Genomic DNA, 18,418 nt, shown 5'->3' with positions numbered 1-18,418 from the left:
CTCTTCACAGCCACTCTCATCATTAAAATCCACAGTAGAAGGCGAAGATATGCGAAACAAAACAAGGCGGATTTCTTATCGCGCTCGCGAGAGTATGACGCCATGTTTGTTTACATTTGAAACCACTGCCCGTCAGAATAAAATATCTGATGCGCTGCCGCCTGGCGATAAAAAAAGGAACTTCACAAAAGAGAAAACTCCAGTCTTCAAACTATCTCCTAGATGTCGCTAGGTGTTCCATCGAGCGAAAATTTGTATTCTGCAGGCTCGCGAAACCATCGATCATATGTGATCGATGGCCTATGGAGCGGTCCCGAAAGAGTTAAGCTGTGTGTACTCAACCTACCTTTTTATTTTGACTTGGCTTAATTTGTTTCGAACATCACAACCGAACTCTGTTTCCAGTTATTAAGCTACCGCTCTCTTGCCGCGTCCCCCCTTCCCCCGGTGCAGGTACCGGTCCCTGTCGAGCCCCGAGAAGAAGCGCTTGGAGCATGACGAGGACCGGCTGCTGTCGACGCTGCTGTCCAACCTGATCGCCTTCATGCTGATGATGGAGGTTCCCCTGGACGAGGTCCGCAGGCGCGCCCGCCGCCTGCTGGGCAAGTGCCACATCAGCCTTGTCTACAGCGCCGAGCTCAACTCGCTCCTCGACTCGCTCGACTACGTGGTGCGTGGGGCATGTCCGCTGCGGGCCGTCTGTGTAGGGGCGCCAGTCTGAGTACACTCTCTTCTTTCTCCTTTTACAGGACAGGGATGGCACTCGGATCAGGAAGGTGGGCGTGTTGAGTTTGCTCTGTGGCTCTCTCTCTCTCTCTCTCTCTCCAGTATGTGGTTTGGTGGTCCCAGTCTGACACCTCCCCCGCTTCTCTCGCGCAGTACGGCAACGAAATCGACCTCAGGCCCCTGGGCAGTCGACAGATGCAGTCGCAGTGTTTCACTGTTCACACCACTACCAACACTGACGACGAGGAGGTCCGATTCCTCGAGGTGAGTCAGACTTGGTGCGTCTTCTGCTGCAATGCCAGGGTCCTCGTAAGGCTGCTAACAGAAAAACCCATTGTTAAGGCCAAGGGATACTGATGGCTGTTGAGAAAACCATCACCACTATTGGCAGCTCCTCTGCAAGCCTCATTTTAAAACGTTTGACGTAGTGACTCTATGAACGCTTTGTTAACATGAGGAGTGCACGGAATGGACCTAGCAAGCACAATGGTAGGGCTCAAGTCGTTCTTACCGGGTGTTTAAAGATACGGACAGGCAACACGCACCGCTGTTAGTGGTGCTGCTTGCCCATTGGCGTCCTCAAGAGAAAGAGGCGGCCATGACAGTCCCTCTGTTCTCCCCCCCCCCCGGGTTGTAGGTGCGTGACGACGGGCTGGTGCTCCGCGGTGCCAACGGGGTGGTGATTGAGCGCTGGTGGTACGAGAGGCTGGTGAACATGTCGTACTGCCCCAAAAACAAGGTTCTTTGTCTCTGGAGGCGGAGCTCGGGCCAGACGCAGCTACACAAGTACTACACCAAGAAGGTGGGCACGCCCGCCTCGCCTCGCCTCCGTGCCATTGCCCTGTGTGGTCTCCGTGCCGTTGTCAGGCACGGTGTACGGTTGGCCAAATCTTTCAACTAGTGTTCGGGAGCGGCGACTTTTCATGCGTCAGCGGCGTATGGCGGAAGCCAGGTTGCGAACAGGTCGAGTTCCAAACAGGTCGGAAGTCAAGTTGCAAACAGGCCCATCGGCTGCTAGGCCCATCGTCTCCTTCAACAGGCCCATCGTTTCCTTCCTAAGAGCGTCATAAGACTGAAAATTTGCAGCTCGCGCACACTAGTTGAAGATTTGGCCGACTGTACCTTGCCAGACATGCCCGTTTTATATAGTATCAGTTTCGCTGTAATGCCACTTCTCTCTAGTGCCACTTTCCATAGTACCACATGTGGAATGGGCGGTGTAAATCTGCTGCCGTATTCGCACTTGCATCTGCCTCAACTCTACAGGCGGATGCTTGGAAAATACCCTGCTGCTTACTCGCAAAATGAACAGACCCCTTGTGTTAGCTTGAAAATCTTTTGAGCTTTTTTAACCCTTGCATAATAAACGCACTTCTATTTCCCACCGTAAAAATGCATACAATAGCAGAAGTTTACGGTATTGCTCCTACCTCGCTGTCATGTGCTAAAATGCAGCTGCCTGGTAATCACCTCTCCTGCAAGCAGGTGTGATGCGCATTAGATCCTTTCCCACATGTTTGACCTTCAAGCTTATCGCACAGTGCACTGGTGCACAAGCAATTGTAGATAACTGTAGATAACAATTTAAGCCTTCAGATGTGCAACTTAACAATTTTTTCACTGGTTTTTGCTCCCGCTGTGTACAAGGAAACTGCAAAATTGAAACTGAAACAGAAAAAAAAAATGGAAATACTTACCTCGCATAACAAATGCTAAGCGTATTAGGAGTTGATGTCACACACTATCATAGCTGCACAAAATGTGAGGGAAGTTGCTCAATTAAAACATGCTGTCAGGCCATGTGTTGCTGCTTTTTCTTGTGGGTACTTGATGTGCTTTGCCAATGTTCTTGCTTCATTTTGAATCGTTGTTTGCTCTTGGCACTGTGGCTGCATCTCGACTCGTGTGTCTTTCCAGTGTAAGGACATGTACTACTGTATCAAAGAAGCAATGGAGAGGGCAGCTGCCCAGGGAAATGTGCTCAAGTCCGGTAAGGAGCGAGTTTGTGTCGTCGTTGCCACTTTTGTGCTTCAGGTAGCGTAGATGCATGCGTCTGGGAAGGCCAGTCTGTCACATGATGTCCCGTATACAAGTAGCCAATCTTAAGACGTTGGATAACGCTTGTATATACCTACTATGCTGGAAGTACAGCTAGTAAGCATGTCAACAATTTCCTGTCCTCTCTTGGACTGTAGGAGTGCTCTTTGATGTATTCCACCTTCACGCTTGTAGGAAACACAGAGAAAGACTGCGGATGTTCAGTGAACGTCGGTGATTGAGGCAACTATGCAAGTGGGGAATTGACAGAGAGGAAACCCGTCTCTCAAATGCCTCGTGCGTCCACGGTTGCGTAGTCATATTCAGTAAAATCTCAATGAACGAATCTCTCGGGACCGCGAAATATATTTGCATCATCCAAAATTCGTATGAACCAACACAGACCAAAAAATTGAGCACTAAGTTTTCGTTTATTTCTTTTCTTACTTTCGCGTGAAGAAATTGGTGACGTTTTTCTGCTTTTTTAAAACCTCCATGTCGCCGAGCGGTCCTTTCTGGATTTTCGTCTCCTCACTCGCGGTGCCCAAGCTCACTACAGGAGCATTTTTGCAAGCGATTCGTGCGCGTCGGCGTTGCGCGCGCGATATTTTCACGCCCGCGTCGGCGATTCCGCGCCCACAGCCGCCTATGCCTCGGTCAGAAATTGACGCGCGACGCGCATGGCAGTGGGAGAAGCCTGATGACTTGAGCCAATGGGAAGGTGTGCGCCTCATGGCGGCAGTTTCGAAGCGCTCGATACAGCCGGCTGGCTTTGCCGGAGATGTTTAGGCTTAGCACCCCGGCAGATATTTCATGGGCGCTTTCACTAGCGGTGCGGATGATGATTTATAGCACCGTTTGCGCCCACATTATTAGGTTATTTACTGCACAAGAAACTTCGTGCGTGCTTTGAGCGGCATTTTAAAGAGCGGTTACAAGCGGTCGCTCGAGCGCTCCGCACCACTTCGCAACTGAAGCCGCCGTCATGTTGCTGCGGCTGGCCGCGCCCCGCGCAGCGTGAGGGTGGTTTTGCGCGAGCGGCTGCTCCAGTGTGCTTGTGGAGTGCGCGGCACATTTTCCGAGCAGAAAACAACAGCCTGGCCGTTCCTGGAAAAAGAGCGACAAAGAGAGGAAAGAGAAGCCGTACATCACCGTCGCTTGCTCGCTGGGCAATCGGGCGCCTCGCTGGCTCGTTCGTATCATCCGCCAGGCCGCGCAGGTCCATTCGTAAGAGCCGAAATTATTCCCATTGCAAACAATGGAATTTCGCCGGAGCTTATCAGAAATTTGTATCATCCCGAAACTCGTATCACCCAGAATCGTATCATCGAGATTTTACTCTAGCTCGAAAGGATACAATGGCCATCCTTGTAAACCTAATCTTTTTTCTCAAAATTACATGCCAGTGTAACAACACAGTATTTTAAGCATGTAAACTGGCTTGCTTATCTTCTCTAAGGGCAACCGAGTGCGATGTGAAGGAGTTGGTTTCGTGCAGTGCCTGCACTGCAGCTCCTTTTGGGGGAGGGGGGCTATGTAGGGGTGGGGGTGTTGCTTTTCAGAAATCGGCAATGACAAGTGAGGAAGTGTATTGAGGGATGTGTATTTAGATGTGCATTGATGTGTATTGAGGGATGCAAATTGAGACACAGTATTACTGGGACATTGCTGCATGTAATAATATTGCCTGTCACGTCACCAGCTTGCCAATAAGAATAGTACAAACACCTAGTTCAGCCGCCTATCCATGGTGCAGTGCAAGGAAGTGGGCATTCCGCCTTACATGACCACTTGAGCTTAACGTGTGGGAGCACCCTCTTATTAATGTTATTGGGCCTTGCAGTTTCCACAAAACAGCATTGCCAAGTGGGGGAGGCTGCCCCAGATGGAAGCACATCCAAAGGCTAGACCGCAGGAAAGGGCAGGAGAGAGCAAAGGGAAAGGGGCGGTTTAGCCATTTTCGGCCGACGCTACAGGCAACGTTCTGCAGGCAGTGTTGGTGGCGATCATTGCAACCTATTTGTGGTAGACTCGGCAGATGCGGTTGACTGCAGACGCAGATGTTGGTTGCGTTGTCCCGCACATGACGTTGCTGTCATACTTGTTCCCGGAACGCTTGCAGGCACGGAACTCGGTGGGGAGTTTCCAGTGCTGGACATGACTACGCGTGAGGGCGGTATTCTACAAGTATGCATGGAAGGCGTGGGCTTGCTCTTTGCCAATAGCAAGGTGAGCTGCTGTCTACTGCACTCCCTGCCGCCCGGCCGTTTTGCAACTCCTCATTGCTTTTTTTTGTTGTTGTTGTTCTCTGTGTCCTTGGCTTCTTCTATAACATTCGATGGCATTGATGGCATTCAAGTAACTGCAGCTTCAGGAACACAGGAGCGCGAGCCATATCCAGCTTCTCTTAAAGACGTTACAATTATTGGTGGAAGCCCAGGGCATCATGTGTATTGTGCTTGCAAGGCACAGAGCTTCTTTCTCTGGTATGGGGCTATTGCATCTTTGTCACTTTGGAGTTCCTCCAAAACACAAGGATGCTTTGTTTCAGCTGTGTCGCTAAGTTTCTGTGCTCCTGAACTGCTTGCTGGGATGACGTATATGTGGATATATATACATACATATATTGTAGTGTTTACACGTTTTTATGTTTAGATGTGTTACAATCACCATCTTGCCTTTTGCAATGATTGCTCTACACTAATTGCTGCTGCTAAATTCTGGCATAACCAGTTGACCAAAGGACTTGCCAATTTAACCAGGGAGCTGATTGGAGGGGTCTCAATTTCTAAGCAGTAACTTCAGCCAACGTGTATGGTAAAACCTAACTCGGACAATTAATTACCTTACTGACGTGTTTTTATTTGTTTTCATTTGTCTTTTTTTGTATTCCTAGTCTAATCCCACAAGAATTATCATGCAAGTCTTTCATGGTCAAATGAGTTGAATGTCTATTTTATAAGCATTGCTGTCGCGTTTATAATTTTATAGAGTTCTGAGGCAAGGTAAGGGAAGGAATCACACTTAGAAAGAAGCTGAACGAATTGTAGCAGGAATTCAAATTGTGACCCAAGCATTGCATGCATGGTATTTGACCAATACACGGCAACGATGTCAGCTTTACTACCGTAATGATAATCGGAAACAAATGTAACCTGAAATGAAACCCAGCAAGGCATGCTAATATCACTAACCTCTAATCTCTAGCGAAGTGGGAAAAATCAGGTGCGACCAGCTACATTCATGAGCCAAAAAATTAATAGGAGCATTAACATACTTAATTGTTCTGGACATGCACTTGTTATTGGCTCATGGCATGCCAACTCTAAATTTCACTGGCTGTCAGCGAGATTGGGATGTTTTCCATCCGTGGCCTTCAGGGTAAAAAATTAAGGCATTCAGCACCAGCCCTATGTTTAGCGCAGCATTAAAAAAAAAATATGAAGCAGACAAATCATGGGCGAAACATCTTTTCTAGTGTTCGTTAGTTTTAAAACATATAGTATATCTTTTGCCTACATAAGCAATCAGTGCTAAGAAAAGCGTTATCAACTCGCTACTACACCTACTATACTTGTACAGTGGAACCCTGATTATACGGCCTTAGTACATGGGCTAACGCAATGTGTTAGCTAAGAAAAAGACTACCAGCTGAACTGCCATGTTTATAGTGGAACTTGCATCCTCGTGGGATTTGCGAGCCCCCTAACTTAACATTTAAAGTCCCTGAAAGAGAAACAAAATTACTCGCACATTTTTTGCGTTCCCATACTGTTCTATGCTAGCCGGCCACCCATGTGTCACGCGGGCACGATATGAAAAGATGTGAATGCCATCGCAGCAAGCAAGTCTCATGGGGGGGACGGAAGAGCAGGCCTGTTATTGGCGAGCGCAGAAGCAGGGACTGGCAGACGGAAGAGCGAGCGATGCTGGCTGCTGTAGCTGTACTTTTTTTCCGCCTCTCCGGTTATTTTGGCGGCGGCGGCGGCGTTTGTTTTCAAGATGTTGTGGTGAGCTGGGAAAAATAAAAATGCATCTAAGCGCTCTTCTCCGATTGCGAACTAACAAAGAAAGCAAACTCTGGCTGGTGCTGTTGGGGAAGTCCACGAGATAAGCTGATAGAAAAAGTGGGGGGGTACGGCAATGAAGGTGAGCTAGATGGTGGCAGAAGGGAAATGACTGAAGATGTGAAACAGCGAAAGAAAGAAAGGCCGGAAAAATTGAGGTATGCGACTGCACAACTTGAAGAGCTTTGTGTAAGGCACTGACAGCAGAGGCCAGTCGTCAGCGGCAGGTAGAGGTAGTGTGAAGAGGTGGAGTGTCATCAGACAAAGAGGAACACGGAACGAATGGGTGAGGAAAGCAGTGTGAAAGGCATGAAGGACACTGGTTTGCCAACTGCCGTGGGCATTTCCAGTTGCGCGAGCCTTCATATGAAGCAGACCGCGTATGCTCGCGCGTTATAACCGGGGTATTTGATCCATTGTTTCTATAAGAAGCTTGCCGGAACCACAATCATGTGTCGTTAGAAGTGGATCATTGCATAACTGGGGGACGTATGGCCAGGGTTCCACTGTACTTGTAGGCACTTCAGCGAAAGCAGAGATGCGAGGGAAGTGAAGTGCATTTTTTCCCTCCCATTTAACACGCTGTTAAGAGCACTCTACGTATTGAAGATTAGAGGGACTTAACGGGTTATCCTAACAGCGTGAGCGTTCTGACTGCTTGGCAGTCCACAATGTTTGTTAGCGGCGCAACTTTGCTTACACAGAGGACCTAATCTGGTTGCGCTGTTAACAAAAAGTTAAGAATGCGTCATGTGGTCTAGTGCGGGCCCCCATTGGCAGGGACGGTTGTCCAGGCGCAAACAGGTTTGCCCGACAGGGCAGACACTTCTTTTTTTTTTTTTTTTTTCCACTCGGATTGTTTTTCTTCGTGGTGTCTGTTGTGTCAAGAGGACCTTCTCAAAACTCCTCCTCTTGCTTGCTTTGACCGTTATTTGCTGACCTTTTTGGCATAATGCAGCTGAATGCTTGGTGGTTGACACCCAAGTGGTCTTAAGTTGAGTGTTTTCTTTGCGCCGCCCCCCCATCCCCTCCCTTCGAGGTGGTTTTCTCCCCCAGGCTGTATGTCAGAGCTACTCGCCCCCCTCCCCCCCGCCTTCCCCCGTTGTATAACTCCCATAACCGCATTTTGGCCCGTCGTTGCTCCCAGCGAGCAAGGAAACCATCTTTTTTCCCCTTCTTCTTCTTCCTCTGTTTTCTCTCGATTTTCGTTTTATTTTCCTCCCCACACCCCCCAACAACCCCTGTTTCGATAACTGTAGCTTCTCTGCAATCGGCCTCCCAGGGACGCTAAAGTTAGCAAACACAGAGTGCCAGTTTTGAGCTGCCCTTTGTTTCTGAAGACATGCCTTGTCTTTTTTCTCTCTTTTTTTTTTTTTTTTTTTCCAATTTTTGTTAAGATGGCACCAACACTACTGCTCTGAAGGTGGCTCTCATTTATTAAACTTTTACTTTAATATTTTCTAAGGAAGACCGCTTGTTGTGTACTCGATTTTGTCTGAACACGTTTTTTGGGCACCCTTGCGTCGGTGTTCCTCTCTTCAATTTTCTTCTTTTTTTTCTAAACGTGCTAACACCTTGCGTTTGCCGCCGTGTTAAAAAAAGGGGGGGGTGAACTGAGAAAAAAAAAGTAGGAGGAATCCCGTAATACGTGCCGCAGCTTCTTGCTTCCGAGGACTATTCTCTTTTTTGCCCTCCTCTCTAGAGACATGAATCTTGGAATGAGGTCTGTGCATGCACTTTTCGAAACACTTTTCCCTGCCTTTTTTTATTATTCTCTCTTGATCCTACATATATATCTGTATATATATCCATATTTTTTTGGTATATACATATATATGTGCCTCTCTCTTTTTCTGCCCAAATCTCTCTCTATATATATAGATATATATCTCTCTCTACACGTATATACCTACATGTTTTGCCCACCCCACAAAAAGATATCTTTTCGTACAGTCGAAAAGAAAGGAGCAAGCGAAGGGACTTTTGAGATGGTCCTACTATTGTCTTTTAGCGCGCTTTTGTCAACATGCCTGACTTCTTTCTTGCCTCCCTTTCATATTTTGCCTTTTTTTCTTCTTCGTCTGACAGACTTCTCGAACCCTATCTACAAAGCAAACGGAGATCATTTTTGTTTAAGCCTAAGTTCTTGTACCAGACTCAACTCGGTGTTTCTACTTGTACCCATCCTTTGGCGCGTTTATATTTATTTTTTGTTTTGTCTGAGCCCCACTGCCAGTTCAGGCGTTGAACTTTGCCTTCGAGCCAACCTTGTTTCCTTTTTCTTTTTTTCTCTTTTTTTGCGTGTTGTGCTGTTGCTCTTTGTTCGTAAAGCTATTATTTGTCGTATGGCTCAAAACTTTGCGCAGCAAACATTTTTTTTTTACCTTTCTTTCTTTTTTTCTCAACCTCCAACACCTCTCCCACCAATATAGTCTCTACGGTAGGCCATTACGGGCAAGAAAGGACTTGAAAAACAGGCAGGCTTTATTTCGAAGACCTTTAAGTACGGTTTTCCCCCATAATACATCTAGGAATGGAGATCGTAAAAATGTGTCACAGAAAAAAAAAAGCTAACAGAAACTTCACTTCTGCAGCTCTAAAAAGACCCATTTCAGTTGAGACGTAGACATGCATAGTGGCAGCCTGCGCAGTGTTTTACGGCTGCCTTCTCACCTGTCGTTTCTCTCCAAAGTTACCATCGGTTCCGTGTTTGTACAGCGTACAGTCTTTCACTCCTGCATACGTCTTCCCCCTCCCCCTCTCCCCTTCTTCCCTCTCTAACTAACGCCGCCCCGGGGGTTCGCTCTTCTATGTCCGCTGTGTGTCTGTTGTCCACTACTCCCACGGGAAAAAGGACTTTGAGGTACAGACTACTCTTTTTTTTTTTTTTTTGCCTTCTCGCTATGCTGATCACTGCCAGTTATAGCACATGTAGACAGAGGCCTAGTGGCAGATGTAGGTTGTGCCTAGAACGCATTTCGCTCACTTCTCCACAAGCAGCCTAACTGTCACGCTTCCGGCGTGCTCGCGAGCCGAGGCGTTGGCACGCTCCGTGCAGCATTGCCGCGACCACCACCACCACCACCACTGTACCGTTACGTACTCTGTCCCGGTTTAGCGACAGCCTGGCATCATTGCTGCACCTGTAGCCCACAGCACAGTAGTTGTTGCACGTCACGCTGCTGCCACGTGCAGTGCAGGCAATGGGCGTATCATGCTGTCTCCTCAGGCTCGCCAGTGTCGGTTGCCTCGAGGTTGGAGCAAATCTAAGAGAAGAGACGCTTATTGCTACAACCTCGGGCAGCAACTCGACACTTGAAACGTACACGCACACCCACCTCTTTCTCTCTCTCTCTCTCTCTTTTTTCTGACCCGGACTTAGAGAGCATGACGCCGTCTTCGTGTACATCTATCTCTATATTGCTTGGTTTCCCGTAGAACTGGAGCAACTCCACATGATTTGACTTGACTTGACCATCTCCAAAAGTTTCTTCTTTTGCTGCTGCTTTCGGTTTGTGGGTGTCACCCTCCCTTTTTTCTTCTTCTCCCTTCTTTTCTTTCATTTCCTTCACGTCTTCTTCTTTTTCTTCTCTGCTCCGACGGTGTTGTTCCCCAACTCCCGACGAGCCGTGTCTGCTTGCACCGGCCTCGATTGCCCGTGCAGACGTCGGCTGTCGGTGGACGAGAGGCCTGCTGCACTCACGCCTGCCGCTTCGCTCTCCTTCTCTCCTTCTATCTCTCTCTCTTTTCGTTGAGCCTTGCCTGTTTCAGTGCTTGCTGCTTGCTTTATCCCCCCAGGCTGCATCAACCGCCCTGGCAGCAGTGTACCAGTAGGTCTCTTGGCATGTGGTCTGCACGCACTGTTGTGTCGTCGCACTCTCGGTTCCCCTGGCCCCACTTTGCACTGTTGGCTAGATTACGCCGTCAGCCATTGTGGAATCCGACGAGATCCTCCAGTGTCGCGCGTCACGTGTGTTTTGAAACAGTTATGGCTGAGGTTTTAGAGTGAGTGGCCCTACAACTTTTACCGACACACGTAAAGCGAGGGAACAATTTGTCGCACTCGGGCTGTGTGTATGTACTTATGTCAAGGGATAATTTATGTGCTCGGTTTTGCTCTCGAACAATATTGATGGCAAATTAAGCTGTTGCGAGAATTTGTCTAAAGACGTGTGACATCTACTCGTGAAAGGCATGCGCCGTTTTTGATAGCGTGTGTTTGTGCCATCAGCTAGGGCCTTTTCGAAACCTTGGTTGACCTTGGTTTAAAGGTTGTAGTCATAAATTGTGCTGTTTTTCTGGCAATAGCTTGTGTAAAAGACCACACGCGTACAGTCGGTCTCAAGCGCAGTGCTTTTGCTTTCCCGAAAGCTTGAGCTTCTCAAAATAACGGCCGGTTGCAGTGCAATTCATTGCCACACCACCTACAATGCCATTGGCACAACTCTTGGCTAGCAAAGTCCTCAGGATAGCCTAGGCACGCAGGTCATTGCAAGGGTTACTTTCCTCCCACCAGGTGCTCTAATTAGTGGCAATTCGTGCATAGTAAATATAAAAAATTAACATAGTCTGTCTGGCACCTGACTAGGGCATTGTGGCGGACATCCGAACCGTACCGTTTGGATGTTTGCATGAAATACCGTTAATTAGTCACCATAAAAGGCCGTGCACTTCAAAATATTGTATGTAGTAAATCACTATCAATTCTTATGATTAGATTAACACGTCATGTGTACGCTCACTGTCTACATTGAATCAGTTCCTCAATAGCTCTGACTGCTCAAAGTTGCTCCTGTTGCACGGTCTATACAATCTGCCATTGCAGGCCTTTGGTAGTCGCAGTAAGGCCTGGAACGGGCCAGTTTAAATTGCCAGGTAGATTCGAATTGAGGACTCCGAGTGACGAGACCTATCGTCAGAAGGTTATTCGTTTGAAAAAGCTCCTCTTTGTGTTTTTTATACAAACTTACTGTTGGATCCCACAGCGCAGGCATCGCAACTCCGACACCACACGCATAGGCGTGCACTGCGCGGCACTCTGGTTGTCTCTCTCTCTCTTGCCACCTATCCACCACTTTGCACTGGCATGACTAACTCAGCCACCACCCTTCCACCACTGAGATGATGCGTGTCTTAGTCGTAGTAGATGCTGTCTTCCTCACATTTGCGTTTGTTGGTTTTTGCCACTCTTGTTTTCTGCATTTTGAGCCGTTAGAGACCTATTGTTTGTAGTCTTTTTTGTGTGTATTCCACGTAAAAGCTGGTACAGTTGTCTACGGCAAAACCACATGGAAGTGCCTGTTCTTGGGAGGAGTGCGAAGCGCTGGAAATTAGCTTTGCAACCTGAGGAGATGACGATAAACGGTTTTTGTCCGTGACAGGAGTTTCAGTTCTGGGAAAGTTATTTTACCGTATCATTGGGCGCACAGAAATTTCTGTCTAGCTTCTTAAAGGAGCCTTGAAGAGCAGTAAGAATGTTGTTGTTGAAGGATTCAATTTGACCGGGTAGAGAACCTAACACTCCGAAGTTACAAAAAAAAAAATTTTTTGAGGCAGAACATCCATTAGAGAAATGCAATGGTACAAACTTGCGATTCACAAATTTCGGAAATATGTGATAGCGATCTTTATCCTGCGGAATCTCGCATAAGAGAAATTTGAGGCCAAGGGAATTGTGACTGTTTTGGATATCGCATGAAATTGTTCAGTTCTAATTTAGCCAGATATTTCAGGGCTCTTTAAGCTTACCTTTAGCTTTCAACATACATGTTGGCAAACTAAGGATCCAGTAATAGTGCAACATTTAAATTTCCCAATGTGGCAGTACTGCAATGTGTGTTTAACGGCATACAAACAGCATATGATTTTACTGTATCGAACTAATATATACGCATCAACGCGATCTCTCACCTAGAAAACCTTTGCAATTGGTGTTAACGTAAGCCAAAAGCTCTTGGAAGGTTGTTGATTTTCCAGTCAGCAGTGACTGTTTAAAGGGCCACTGAAGAGTCTATAATCATCGTGAAATACCGTATTTACTCGATTGTAAGTACATCTTGATTTCAAGCGCCATCCCAGTTGCAAGCAACAGGGGTTCGACAGAATGAAAAAGTGTTTAGAATCGACATAATACTAAAGGTTATCGTTACAATTTGAAAGGCTGGCATAAAACCACAGTGTAAGTTTCTGGTCATAGTGGTTCGTTGATAAACTGCAAAAATGTCTTTTTTTTTTTTTTTAAGCGTTAGATGTGAACTTCCTCTGCATTCCCCTAGCGCAGATGTTCTGGTAACCCAGAACAGAACTGCAGGCAGCCACTGTGAAATAAGCCCGGCGAAGGAAACTATCATTCACTTTCATAGTCTAAACACCCAACAAGGTGTACTGTTTGTTCTTCATTGTGTAAAACTATTACGGCTTATGCCCTTCACCTGACTGTGCAGCTAAGGGAAAGCTCTGGCTGCCAAGTTTGCTGCTGCGATAGAAGTCCGTCTTGAATGGCAATACGTACTTTACCACCTATTGCATCAGACTATTCTGAATGATCACAGCAAAGATTATTGCGAGTGAGAAAGACCAGAGCCTCTAGACAACATGGCCAGAGCCTCTAGACAACATGGTTGCACTTTATGCCAAAGCTTGACTTGTTCGACGAACCCTTCATTCTCCGAAGGCGTCGCAACTTCCTTTTAGCTCCATGAGGTTTTGCCGTATTTCGTGGTTTTTCAACTGTACTGCTTTTGCTGCGTTATCTGTCTAGGTCCTGGTCCCCTGTGAGGGCTGTAACTCCACACACACATTTTAGTTTTGCTAGCAGAGCAGGCTGGCTAGATGGCTCACTTTGTTACGTTGATTCGTGCTCAAAAAGACGAGTGAGCGTTCTAACTGAACTTATTTATAGGACAGGGAAGTGAAAGTGTGTCGCTATTTTGTGTATTTTTGTAGCGAACAAAACCTGTCTTTTTTTGGTGAAATCAATATGTACATGTGAATGCCCTAAATGTGAACAAAAAGACACTGCGACACTCGCTAACAGTTATCAGCTTTGTCGAGATATTTTAGTGAGGACTTTATTTTGGCTCTTACTGTCAGCTCGCATAGATTGTGTTCACTGCATTCGTGAGTGCCGTATAGTGAGCTCTTTTGGCAGCTGTCCTAAATTACATGTTGTATAGCTTACTTGCATGCACTTTTTTTTTATAGACTAGCTGTAGCGCTTCAATCACGAGAGTGTTGTTTCTTTTCTCTCTCTCTCTCTTCTTTTAGTGCAACTGAAATTCATCTGTGTTGTTGACATTTGCCAAACTGTTTGTTTTTCTAGTTCTTTGTAAGGATAGAAAACATCAAGAGATGCTACACACAAAAGGATATCATCTTTGTACTTGAGGAATACAGTAAGTAGACTGCTATGTTGGGCCAGTTTGAGGTGTGGAGTCCACTTTCTTTTTCTTTTTTTTTTTCCAGTGAACTTGACAGAAAAAGTGCTTCTTATCTAATGATGCGCACCTAAAAACAATCGTATTTACACACTAAGGAAATTTCATATAAACCTGTGTTTATGAACAGCCATTGGCATCAAATCAAGGAGGCTCCAATGTGTTTGGACCCTTCCTACTACATATGTAGACTGCCTAAAACGATGATAAAGGACAAAAAAATCAACACTGAAACACTACTAGTAATTATGATAACCTGGACCCTTTGAGTTGCCTCATTGGTGCTTAAGGCCCAACACGTGTAAAATCGACGTACTCGCGCAACGACGTATGCCTGCGGCAACATACGCCGCTGCTTTTGTGCCCACTGACGACGTTGGGGAGGGCGAGTAACCGCACATCGCCGCAACGCGCTCGTAAACAAATGCGCCGTGCAGTGTGGCTCGACTACCCCGGACTCAGCTTTGTGGCGACCAGTTCAACTACATTTTAACTCAAATAAAACAAATAATGCCTATTCTCACAAAAGTACGTATATTTAATACAGAAACAACTAAAGCAGCTCTTGGGACATTAAAAACATAAAGGATTAGTATGCATACTTGGCAGGCACAAAACCCTCCGCTGCATTTGGCGCCCTTTGACTCCCTTGCTCCCATAGTTGCTCGTTGCTTCACGTGTTTGGTCGAGTTTACAAATTACTTCGTTTTATCGCATAATTAATAGCAAAGTTAGCTAATTTATTAATTTGCTGTCTTGTTATGCCAGATAACATCACCGTCTACGTCAACACCGTGTGCCCAAAAGTTTGCGTCGATGTCTGGCGGGCTCTGACTTGGGTGTAACAAGCGCGTAGCAATGCATTCGGCGTACGCCGGAGAACGCCGGTTTCTTACGCGCTTACGCCGATTTATGTCATTGCGCAAGTACGTCGGTTTTACGCGTGCACGTGGCTGGGCCTTTACTTCACAGAATTTAGCTCTTGTATTTTAGCTGATGTACAAATACAAATGCCCAGAGGCAGAAGCTCACCTCTTCACCATCTGTATGTTGCATTTGTGTTAATGCAGTAAATAATTCCATGAAATAATCTCAATGTGGCGTGTTTGCAGTGTCGTGCACCCATTGTTCAACTTGGGTTGAAACTTCACAGTTGTTTGCATTTGGAGTTGGGTTGTTGACTTTTTTTTTCCCCTCTTTCTTTGTGACAGACCCCAAGACTCATCGTATTATAGAAAGGAAGTATGAGTCTAAAATGGTGAGTGGGTTTTTGGTAAACAGCCCTCATACAACAATTTGCTACTAGGCTAAGTGCTGATTAGAAATTTTAACCCGTTTCATTGTCAGGCTTTAATTGATAAACTTTTTAATGGTTTTGTTGAATTGTTGAAAAAAAAAGTAAAAAAGTGTATTTATTGCCACGAAGTCATTGTAGTCTTTGTAGAGTTTGCTTAGCTCCATAGGCAAAAGGTTTTTTTTTTTTTTTTTTTGCATTTTCAGGTAGCATTATGTTTCTATAAAAAGTGCCTTTTCCGTAAAGGCTTTAATTGGATCATGGCACCGATGCGACTGGGATGTTTAGTGCCGTTTTCACCATTGGTAAAACTTGACAGGGGAGCCCAGCAGTCACTGTCATTACTACAAGGGGTCTGAATAATTGTTGGTTACTTAAGCTGGTATTATATGCTGCCAGGACAGGGACATTTATGGATACCCATGTGTCCATCGGAATCGAACTCGAGTCTCTCGCATTATGGAGCCGACTTCTATCCGATTGCGCCATTCCGACGCTGTCGAAGCAGTTTGGATTTTGGACTGACTTTGGCTCAGGCTGCATGGAAGAAGCTTCGTCTTTTAACCACCTTCTCTCAAGAAAGGGACTTTATGATTTTTTCTCATCTTTTTTTTTTTGCTAGTAGTTTGTGGTTTTGCATTCATATAATCTCGAACCATAGTTCCATCATTTCTCATTGCAGCGTACTGCGGGTCACTTGTACCCGAGTGTATCCTATGAACAAATCTGCAGAATTTGAAATTGGCATTCCTGGATTATTTTGCTCACGTAGCTTCAACCAACTAAGGGGGGGTACACTGGTCTTGAGAATATCCTTCCTATTTTTTAACCTATGTGCTTGAGATTTGCACGTTTAAGTGTATTTTAGCATCCTGAGCACAAATATGCACTCAGTTTTCGTCCATGTGGTGTAAAATCAGAGTTTGCCACATGCTACATATGCCGGTGTGTTTCTGGCAACTTTCTCATTATCTGCCTATAAAACACTCTGAATACTTTTGATCCGTTTGTGCTATAAAAGGACGAGGGAGTGCAACTATGCCACAGAACTAATTTTAACATTGTTTCTGCAAACACTGTAAATCAATTAAATGTAAGCTCATGAATTATCAGTGTTTTCGTAAAATATACAGCGTAAAATCTTGTACTAGCAGAATAAATTTAAATTTTTTGTGGCTATATTGCACTGTTCTGTTCATAAGCTTACAAATGCAGCAAAAAGATGCAAATCTGTCCAGTACATCCAAGTGTATTGTACCCGACAGTTGACCTCGTGGGAAAAAAAAAAAATTAGTTCTGAAAACACAAGGCACCAAGTTTGGAAACATAGGCAAAAATGGTCATTTAGACGACTTCAAAGGGTGACAGCTTTGTAAATACTTATGGTACGGCTATAAGATTTGACAGGTACATTCTTTGTGACCCCTAGACTGCAAAGAAAATTTATGCAGAAAATTGATTTTTTTTTAGCAAATTTTCAGTCTTTAAAACATGTTTACAAAGATTAATTGTAGTTACAGCAATAATAGGTCAACTAAAAGTTTGTTGATCAGTCACTCATTTCTAATTAACACACAACAGTGCCTTGTTGATTGAAGAATTTATTACTTTAGCGGACTAGGAATAACTGCCGCCCAACAGTGCTTTTTAAAGCTTTAAAGAAGACGCAGCATGAAAAACTAAAGTTTGACTATATAATACCGTGCCAGCACCTTGTCTCTCACTTCGCGTTTCAAAAAAAAAAAAAGACTGCCAAGGAAAAATGTTGTGCTAGTTTGACTGTTTGTCGAAATTCCATGAAGCACTCTTCAACTTGGAAGAAGTCATCTCCCTGTTGTGGGCTCAAAGGAAAGGCTGACTTTGTATGAAAAGTATGAGTTTGACCAAGGCGGTCGGTGTCGCAAAGATAATTCGCTTTGTTGTCCGTGTTGTCACTCTCTGAAGATTTCTCTCATCTCGGGGCATTAACCCCTTCTGGCAAGTTGCTGCTGCATTTTTACATTTTCAAATGTCTCATTCACATTTTTTGCTTTCCTTTCTCTCATTGCAGGCAAATGATATATGCTATGCAGTTCTGTGTGTTTTTTCATACGTTGTTTCTGGTGACCCCCGGCCCAGTCATCCGTGAACTCTACGAAGTTGCAAGAAGCAGAGTTTGCGTCGCCGACAGCGAGGCGTTTATATATATATATAAATAAATAAATAAATAAATAAATATATACATACTTAGCAAAAGGACATTGTCGCGAGCTACAGATGTGTCATATAATAGTTTCAAGCTTGCCAGATTATGAATGTTGCAATGTCTGGAGCAGGCACTAGCTCCTAACGCCATTGTACTTGAAAAATGAAAAAGTAAAAGCACATCGATGTTACTCAAACTGGTCTCTCTCTCTCTCTCTCTCTGTTTGCAGCTGATGTCACTATGACTGTACACATTGTTTCTGGTAGTGTCTTAGGATAAACTAAATTGCACTCGCTAAATGGTGGTGCCTCAAAAGTATTGCCAAAAATTTCCTTGCACTTTAAAGTGTGATGTGGCACGAACGTAGTAACGTGCCTGTCAATGCGTGAGGCTAGTTCTGATTGTTTATCCTAATTGTTCTTAGTCATGGTATATACAATAAAACCTTGTTACAAGAGACACTTGGTTACAAGAGGCATTTAAATGAAAACACTTTGGTTGGTTTTCCTATGTTCGCTGTATTGGCAACATTGCATACAAGAGACATTGGTTACAAGAGACACGTTTCCAGGGTCCCTTGAGTGTCTCTTGTAATGAGGCTTTGCTGCATTTATTGTCGAGGTATACACTCCAGGGTCCCTTGAGTGTCTCTTGTAATGAGGCTTTGCTGTAT

The 18,418-nt window shown here is 45.3% G+C and overlaps 1 protein-coding gene across 5 annotated transcripts in view; it reads left to right on the top strand.

Annotated features, from left to right (window-relative positions):
* The window catches only part of Rab3-gef (Rab3 GDP-GTP exchange factor), a 74,794-nt gene extending 56,853 nt beyond the window's left edge, over positions 1 to 17,941 (top strand). For all 5 annotated transcript variants that reach the window (XM_077704032.1, XM_077704033.1, XM_077704030.1 and 2 more), the window contains 9 exons: positions 454 to 670; positions 750 to 776; positions 880 to 990; positions 1,364 to 1,528; positions 2,644 to 2,716; positions 4,886 to 4,992; positions 14,152 to 14,224; positions 15,478 to 15,524; positions 17,611 to 17,941. In XM_077704032.1, coding sequence (XP_077560158.1) covers positions 454 to 670; positions 750 to 776; positions 880 to 990; positions 1,364 to 1,528; positions 2,644 to 2,716; positions 4,886 to 4,992; positions 14,152 to 14,224; positions 15,478 to 15,524; positions 17,611 to 17,688 — 898 coding nt within the window. In that variant the 3' untranslated portion in view covers positions 17,689 to 17,941. The remainder of the gene's footprint in view (positions 1 to 453; positions 671 to 749; positions 777 to 879; positions 991 to 1,363; positions 1,529 to 2,643; positions 2,717 to 4,885; positions 4,993 to 14,151; positions 14,225 to 15,477; positions 15,525 to 17,610) is intronic.
* The last annotated feature ends 477 nt before the right edge of the window (positions 17,942 to 18,418 follow it).

Source organism: Haemaphysalis longicornis, unplaced genomic scaffold (genome assembly GCF_048455015.1).
Source record: "Haemaphysalis longicornis isolate Haplotype H1 unplaced genomic scaffold, Haemaphysalis longicornis Haplotype H1 scaffold_3, whole genome shotgun sequence".
In the NCBI taxonomy this organism is placed as follows: Eukaryota; Metazoa; Arthropoda; class Arachnida; order Ixodida; family Ixodidae; genus Haemaphysalis; species Haemaphysalis longicornis.
Note: the sequence above shows the minus strand (reverse complement) of the source record. Positions and strands in the feature narration are given on the sequence as shown.